Source organism: Panthera onca, chromosome B2 (assembly GCF_046562875.1).
Source record: "Panthera onca isolate mPanOnc1 chromosome B2, mPanOnc1 haplotype 2, whole genome shotgun sequence".
Taxonomy (NCBI): domain Eukaryota; kingdom Metazoa; phylum Chordata; class Mammalia; order Carnivora; family Felidae; genus Panthera; species Panthera onca.
The window spans coordinates 42,124,600-42,132,863 of NC_138343.1; the positions used below are offsets into that span (position 1 = coordinate 42,124,600).

The 8,264-nt window shown below is 45.3% G+C and overlaps 1 protein-coding gene across 6 annotated transcripts in view; it reads left to right on the forward strand.

Annotated features, from left to right (window-relative positions):
- SPATS1 (spermatogenesis associated serine rich 1) overlaps positions 1-3,430 on the forward strand; it is a 28,390-nt gene extending 24,960 nt beyond the window's left edge. For 5 of the 6 annotated variants that reach the window (XM_078446958.2, XM_078446956.2, XM_078446955.2 and 2 more), the window contains 2 exons: positions 1,494-1,609; positions 2,575-3,430. In XM_078446958.2, the coding sequence (XP_078303084.2) occupies positions 1,494-1,609; positions 2,575-2,618 (160 nt within the window). In that variant the 3' untranslated portion in view covers positions 2,619-3,430. Of the gene's footprint in view, positions 1-1,493; positions 1,610-1,859 lie in introns of all 6 variants that reach the window. The other variant, XM_078446954.2, reaches the window with a different exon arrangement.
- Positions 3,431-8,264: the final 4,834 nt, after the last annotated feature.

Here is an 8,264-nt window from a genome sequence, read left to right on the forward strand (position 1 = left end):
GTTGTTTTGTTTGCATTTACTGATATACCTTTCCCATTCTTTTGTTTTTAGACTTTCAAAGCACTTTGGTCTAGGTCTGTCTTATAGACACAGAGTTGGATTTTTGCTTTGTGAGCTGATCTGAAAAATTTTGTCTTTAATAGGTGAATTAAGATCTTTTGCATTAATGATTCGGCAGATTTGTTTCAATTCTATCCTAATATTTTGTTACATTTATTATGTGTACTATATTATTTTTACCATGGTGGTTTTGTTCGAGAGATTCTTTTCTTTTAAAGCTTATTTATTTTGAGAGAGAGAGAGAGAGAGAGAGAGAGCGCGAGCAGGGGAGGTGCCGAGAGAGGGAGAGAGAGAATCCCAAGCAGGCTCTGTGTTGTCAGTGCAGAGCCCGATGTGGGGCTCAAACCCACAAACTGTGAGATCATGACCTGAGCTGAAGTCAAGAGTGGGACGCTTAACCGACTGAGCCACCCAGGCCCTCCTTGTTCTAGGGATTCTTTATGCTAGAATCGTTCTGTACTGCTCTTCATCCTGCTGGTCTTATTTGGGCTTCTCCTACTGGTTTGTCAGCTTTACATGATGCCCTTGACTCCCAACTATTACCTACGTGGTAATACCCCGTTCCTTGTTGCAGGAACTTCCACATCCCTAGCAGGTGTATTGGGCCATTTTCCCAATCATGGTGCATTTCTCCCTAAATGGATGGAAATCAAAGCTGCTTAAAAGATTAAAAAAAAAAAATTCTTCATCTTCTTTCTCTGACTCATCCCAGGAGTCACAATTCCTGGTACCTCTTGGAACATACACAGTGTGGCCCAGCGTATGTCCTTTCAAATCCCAACAGACTTGGGAGGATGCTGGCTGTCAGCGTTAGAAAAACAGAGGGCATGCTCAGGTGGAATTCTGAAGAATCCTGAATGAAAGGACTGTTTACAGATGTGTGAAGCAGTCGAGGGAACTCACATGGAAGGGCGAAGCATCCAGGGGCTCCCACCAGTGGGCAGCTCTTACCACTCACGTGTCTGAGCAGCAGGAAGAGTGATCTTGTCCCCCCTGTGTGGGGGGAGGTGGAGATGGGCTGTCTGGAAGGGGTTGTGGCAGTGGAGAGTGCAGTCACTGCCAGAACCGAGGTGCCTCAGGAGATGAGCAGGAGTAGAGAAGCTAGGTGAGAAATACCCCAACCTCTCTCTCTTCTGGCTTTCTGGTCTCTTACTGGTGCCTCCCATCAGCTAAGCCCAGCTCAAAAGTGAGGGCACAGAGGAATCAAGGTGATGCAAGTTGCAGGGGTCAGCTCCCTGGGCAGAGAAGGGCAGAAAAAAGATCTGGGTTTGGGGGGAGGGGCAAATGCGGAACAACTTCACATGGTGTTTCGTCACTGATCTCGTAAATCGGAGGCCTTCTTACTTCGGAGGGTGTAGTACCTTATCCACTGAACGTGTCTGTGCATTTTGCTTTAGACAAACTCAAACTCAGGTGTTGTTTTCTTCCTGCAGCTTGCCTTTCTGGGTGAAGGAGAAGGCCAACAGGCTGAAGACCGAGATAAGAGAGGTGGAGGAGCTTGACAATTGGCACCCAGCGGTCCCCTTGGTGCACAGTTTATTCCCTGCTGGTGGGTTAAAGAACCTTCAAAGAATAGTATAAAACTGGAGGCAAGCCCAGAAGAGCAGGCTTTTGAGAGGCTTCGCGGTGGAGAGGAGAGAAGGCAAAGCCTCTCCCAGAGTGGATGGTATCTTTTGCCCCACACCGTGGTCCCTTGGGCTGCTGTTATCATGGCCATGCATCACTGGTTGAGTGTGTTGGTTGAGCACCATTAGTCTTGTAATGGGGCACAACCTTCAACTCCGTGCCTCTGTCCACAGGTTCTTTGGATTCGCCAAGAAAATCCTAAGCAGAAACAGGCCCACAGAGCATGCACTGACTGTACTCTCGAGAGCCTCTTCCAATTGGTCGCCTCTGTCAGTGTGATTGCTCTAAGTCAAATGTTTGACTTTGATAAGTAATCACTGTGCTTTGCCTTTTTTTAAATTCTATGTTCTGAAAACCTTCAAACTTACAGAAAAGTTGTGAGGATCATACAATGAACAAATACCTACACGTCCTTCACTTAGAATTCACCGTGGTTAGCCTTTGTCAGAATTTGTGCGTTCTTTCTCTCTCTTTCATTCCTGTTATTATTTCGAAGAATTGTTTGAGAAGGAGTGGCAGACATCATCACCCTATGCTCCTAGGTACTATATACTTCGATATGCATCTCCTAAGGTCAAGGATATGCGCCAACAGTTGCAATACAAAATAACAAGTTCGGGGAACCTAACATTGATAACAATTCTCTGACGGTCCACCTTCAGTTTTAGTCAGTTAAATTTCGTTTTCCAAGAATGCCCTCATATCAATGGTAAAATGCAGCCGTCAGCTTTAGTTTGGTAAAACTATTCTCATTAATACCATTCAAGACTTTCTCTACTATTCACGTGGTACATGTCAGAAAAATGTGAAGGCTGGATCGCCACGGGCGATTCATACCATTGCCCCTGTAACTCCCTCCCTCCCTCCTGTATTTGTTTGACCACACAGCCAAGCAGGACGAGAGCTCAGTGAGTGCCAGTCGTGAGCCTTAGGGCTTTTCATCAATCAGGCGAGAAGCAAATATTTGGAAGAAAAGATAGGAATAAAAGCCAACCCTATACATTCAGGCTGTGACCCTCGGCGGTCAAGCCAGTGACTCAGCATCTTCATAGCCGATCTCCTTTACTAAGGAGACCCCACTGGCTGGCTAATCAGGGCTGTGGGTCTGGTCTCGCGAAATGTTAAAGCGCAAAGAGAGAACTGGGGGCCATGCTGAGACTCCAAATTGTTCGAGACACGAGACACGACTTCTTTCTCTGTGAAAACATTGTCTCCAGAGGTAGCCAATAAATGAAGTAAATGAGGTGGGTTTAGAACGGAGTACGTTCTTGCTGTCTTTATACACACCTTTGGATCGACTAGAAGACAACATGGTGGGCACGGCCAGCAACTGTGTCTGGCCACTCTTTGGGTTAGCATCAGCATACCTCTGCGCTGGTTCCCTTGCCCCTGGGACACAAAGCTCACCGCTGTCCCCGACAAAAATCCACAATAAATAAACAAACAAACAAACAAAACCAAATAATTTAGAAAAGGAAGAAAAAGAGGCTACCAACAAATTTTCTCAAAGACACCTACTCCTGTAAAAGAGAACTTTTGTGCTTCTGTTGTTTTAAAATGTAAAAAATTCAGTGGCAACCACCTGTGTTGGAGGGATAACGGAGAACACGATATAGATGCAAAAAAGGATTCTGCAGGAATTTCCAGGTGGGATTATCCAGGTGGACCAGGAAACTGCTCTCAGAGGGGACCCTGGTGTTTTGGAGGGAAGGAGTCCTATATAATAAAGGTATTGAGAAAAACACCCAGAGTACAGTTTTGGAAGATGTATAGCGGCCTCAAGATTTCAAAGAGGTCTATATCATTCCTTTTTTTTTTTTTTTTAGGTTTGTTTAGTTTTGAGAGAGAGAGAGAGAGAGAGAGAGAGAGCGAGTAGGGGAGGGGCAGAGAGAGAGGGAGACATGGAATCCCAAGCAGGCTCCAGGCTCTAGGCTGTTAGCACAGAGCCCGATGCAGGGCTCAAACTCACAAACCTTATGGGGAGAGTAAGGCATAGACTAAATGGCCAAATGGCAAAAATATGTGGGTGTCCTAGCTGTCCCAGTCCTTTCTTCCTAGGCACAAAAATGTTGGACCTTTTAAGGCATGAAAACCCCCCTCACCTCACTTCAGGTTCCTTGGTAAATAAGCATGTGGGTGCAGGTGCACATGTGTGTACGTGTGTGTGTGTGTTCGCCTCCTACTTTCAATCACTGAAACTCTCAAGCTTAATGGAAGCAACCTGTACATGACATTTCCAAGTAGATTCATTAGAGTAACAACTTCATATTGTACACAGGGTATTCTAATTTCAGATCCTGGGAAGAATGAAAACTGGCCTCTGTGGACTGGAGGGAATATTATGTTATACAGCTGGTGACACTCAAGTCCAAATAAGCTAAATGAAGACAATTCCAAGACTGTTTCTATAGTCTCTGCACTCCTAGTCATCCAAATGTTAAGATATTTGGATGTTAAACTTTTACAGTTCCACAAACGGGTTATGAATATTCTGTATAATTTCATTAATTGTCCACATTTCTGGTATGAGCTACCCAATTTGGTTAGACTGTTTCCTTTTGCTCTTAGGCCTTTGACCCTTAAAAGCTGGGCAGATAAGAGCCTTGTGTATAGGATTTCTTGCTGAAATACATCAGTGCTGGAGCTCCTCCAGATCATGCTACTGACGGAGAGGCTTTTCTTTCTCGGCTGGAAAATCAGGACAGAGTGATACCTTGACCCGAAACTGAGCAATGGGCCTGATGTAGATGGGGCACTTGCAGGGGTCTACTGGCCAAGTTCCCTGTGGGCTCTGGGAAAGGACGTGGGAACCCATGTGGTGTCTTTCTGATGCTGGGCAACTCTAGGAAGGGTTATGGCCCGAACCCTCCCTGGAGATGGGGGCGCCACTACCGACTTGAGGAACCAACACTGAGGCTCTGAAACCCGGACCTTGTAAGAAATACTAATATGAAAAGTAAACATCTTTTTTTAAAATTTTTTTTAATGTTTATTTATTTTTGAGACAGAGAGAGACAGAGCATGAACAGGGGAGGGGCAGAGAGAGAGGGAGACACAGAATCTGAAACAGGCTCCAGGCTCTGAGCTGTCAGCACAGAGCCTGACGCGGGGCTCGAACTCACAGACTGTGAGATCATGACCTGAGCCGAAGTCGGACGCTTAACCAACCGAGCCACCCAGGCGCCCCAAAAGTAAACATTTCTTAATGTGCATGGGGGAGAAGTCCCAGCCTCATATCCGAAGAGAAGCCAAATATACCAATGACTTGTTTAATTTAATTTAATTTAATTTAATTTAATTTAATTTAATTTAGAGAGAAAGACTGAGTGGGGGCGAGGGACAGAGGGAGAAAGTGAGAGAGTCTTAAGTAGGCTTCACATTCGGTGTGGAATCCGATGTGGGGCTTGATCCCACGACCCTGGCATCATGACCTGAGCCAAAATCAATACCTGAGCCAAAATCAAGAGTCTGACGCTCAACCAACTGAACCACTCCCCACCCCATGACTTGTTTTCTGAGGAAATGTGTTGGTTTCCACCAAATATAAAAATGGTGTGGGGGCAGCTTTTAGTGGTGATGGTGTGAGCGTGGCTATGATCATCTGGTTAGAAACGTGCTCTTTTGTTTGGGTACAGTGTGGGTTGGTGTAACGCGCGGGGTCCTCTTAGAGAGGACAGAATGGACCCATGAGGCATAATTATACTAAAAATATGTTTTGTTTTGTTTTTACTTGAAATTGAAGTTTAACTGGGAGTTCTGTATTTTCATTTGCTAAATCTGGGAACTTACAGAAGTGGCACAAAGGAGATGGATTTGAGGGCTTATTAGGGGGTAAAAGTGCAAGCAAGACTCCGAGTCGACTTGGATATGGGTAGGGGGAAGGTATGGGAAAAGGACAATTAGCAACAAGGTGGCTGGTGGTGCCCTTGCCAGGGCAGCATGTGGTGTCTTTATACACTTAGGGAAAGATGCCCTCTTGGGGGAGTTAGTCGTATGGATGCATTGCCTGGTAAGCAGTGTGCCAGCTAGATTTCAGCCCCCTTCTGTCCCTGTGCAGTGAACTACTTACACAACCATACACGGCAGCCCTGTGCTATTTGGTGAAATAGAGAATGCTGGGGAAGTCTTCTTGGGGGAGCTCAATTTTGGGAAGTTGAATTTGAGGAAACTGTGACACACACAGAGTGGAATTGTTTGGGATGTAGTTGGGTATATGCATCTGGGGACTGGTACGTGAATGTAGAAAAAAGGCTCCTGTGAGAAATATGAATCTCAAGCCTGTGCCGTGTGGATGCAGGGTCTAGATAATAAATAAGCTGATCAGAATATTGATCCCAAACCAAGATAGGTGCTCAAAAAGAGCTCTGAAACTCTGTGGCCTGAGAAAAAAAACCCAAATCCTCTTTGGGAACACTTTGCCACCCCAGGGCGTAGGGGACTCCCTAGAAATAACGAATATGAGCACCTGAGAAAAAGACTACAAACTACAACTGGGTCCACCATGAAGAAGCGTCAGTAGGCGAAACTCAAACCAGTTTATTTATTTTTTTTTAAGTTTATTTAGGGGGGTAGGAGGGAGGGGAAAATGGGTGATGGGCATCGAGGAGGGCACCTGTTGGGATGAGCACTGGGTGTTGTACGGAGACCACAATTTGACAATAAATTTCATATTAAAAAAAATAAAGTTTATTTTGAGGTGGGGGAGGGGCGGAGACAGAGCGGGAGAGAGAGAATCTCAAGCAGGCTTTGCACTGTCGGCACAGAGCCTGATGCATGGCTCAAACTAAAGAATCGAACTGTGAGATCGTGACCTGAGCAGAAATCAAGAGACCGAAGGTTAACTGACTGAGCCACCCAGGCATCCCCAAGCCAACTTAGATGATTAACCATGGTTAGCATTACGGTATGAATTACCAGCACTTAGGGTGCGTGGAATTTCATGTCTACCCAGACATTAGCTTTTTCCAACATTAGCTGAAGGGTTTCTAAATGGAAGGGAAAGGCTTAGGGGTAGCAATCCAGTAGACAGGGCAGGCCTAGAGGTCTTGAAATTGTATTTGCAAAGCAGCACAGTGTTTCTACTGAAATTCCATCTGCTTATTTGGGGAGATGATGAAGATTATAACCCCAGCCCCCAATGTCTTGGTATTGTCACAGGCTTCTGACCCTAACTTTAGCCCTTTTCCTGCACAATTTGATGGTAAAAACTGGACAAGGAGGAAACTAGAATTTCGATTGTTTTCTTGGCTAAGCAAGGTTAACCCAGTCAGAACCGGTTCCTCAGAAAGGAATGAGAGGTGGAGAAATGGGGGACATTGCAACCTACAAACCCTCCTGCTAACATCCCTGTTACTCCTTTGTAAGCTGGATGGACTTCCAACTTCTTAAAAAAATACTTTTAATGTTTATTATGGGGGGGGGGGAGGAGCAGAGAGAGAGGGAGACACAGAATCTGAAGCAGGCTCCACACTGTTAGTGCAGGGCTTGAACCCATGAACCGTGAGACCGCGACCTGAGCTGAAGTCTGATGCTCAACGAACTAAGCCACCCAGGTGCCACCCCCCAACCCCCGGCCTTTAAGAAAGATTTTATTTTTAACTATTCTCTACACCCAACGTGGGGCTTGAACTCACCACCCTGTGATCGAGTGTCACATGCTCCGCTGACCGAGTGAGGCAGGCAATTTCTTTTTCCTGGGCCAGAGTTTCTCAAATTGTGTTTCCTAAACACCAATAGATAGTATAAGAAAAAATGTTTCCAGGGTCAACTTTGTTTGGAAATGTTATATTAAAAAGGGAGCTTTTTTGTTTCCTAGGGATGCTGTAACAAACCACAAACTGGGTGGTTTACAGTGAGAGAAATTTAATCTCTCACAGTTCAGGAGGCTGGAAATCAGAAATCAAGGTGTCAGCAAGGTTGCTTCATTCTCGGGTGCTCAAGGCGGGGAGATATAGCATGCCTCTCTCTTAGTTCTAGTGTTGCCAGCTGGGATGGTGATGGCCTCTTCGTGGGGACTCTTGAGTCCTGGCTGGCGAGGCTTGGGTGATATTGTGGGGGTTTGGCCAGTGCACGCAATGTCGGAGGACAGTCTCTTGTGTTCATGGCTATTGGGTTTGGTTTTAGACATTATGGAAGTGGCATGATGTTGCATTTTCTGAATCCTTAAGTGAGACATGCAGTCTGTATGTTCAAGGGTGTCTTGGGGGACATTTTGACAGGGTTGCTCTGTCCCAATGGGCAGGTTGTATAATGCATGCCCTTAGGGGGCATGATTTACATCGTAGAAATGGTAGACACTGAGTGAGTCCCTGGGTGCTGGAATGGCATTTTGACAAGCTCTACCTCATTGGGTTTTTAGGTATGTATCAATTAATTTGCCACCCAAATTTATATAGGTAGGTATCGTTAACTCCACTTTTTAGATGAGGATACTGAGATTCAGCAAGGTTATTACCCAAACTAATGAGAGAGCAAAGATTTCAATCCAACCTGAGTTTGTCTAATACCAGTGCCTATCAATGGTAACACTTTATTATTAATCCACATAGATTGAATAGAAATATACGAAAAACTGGTGA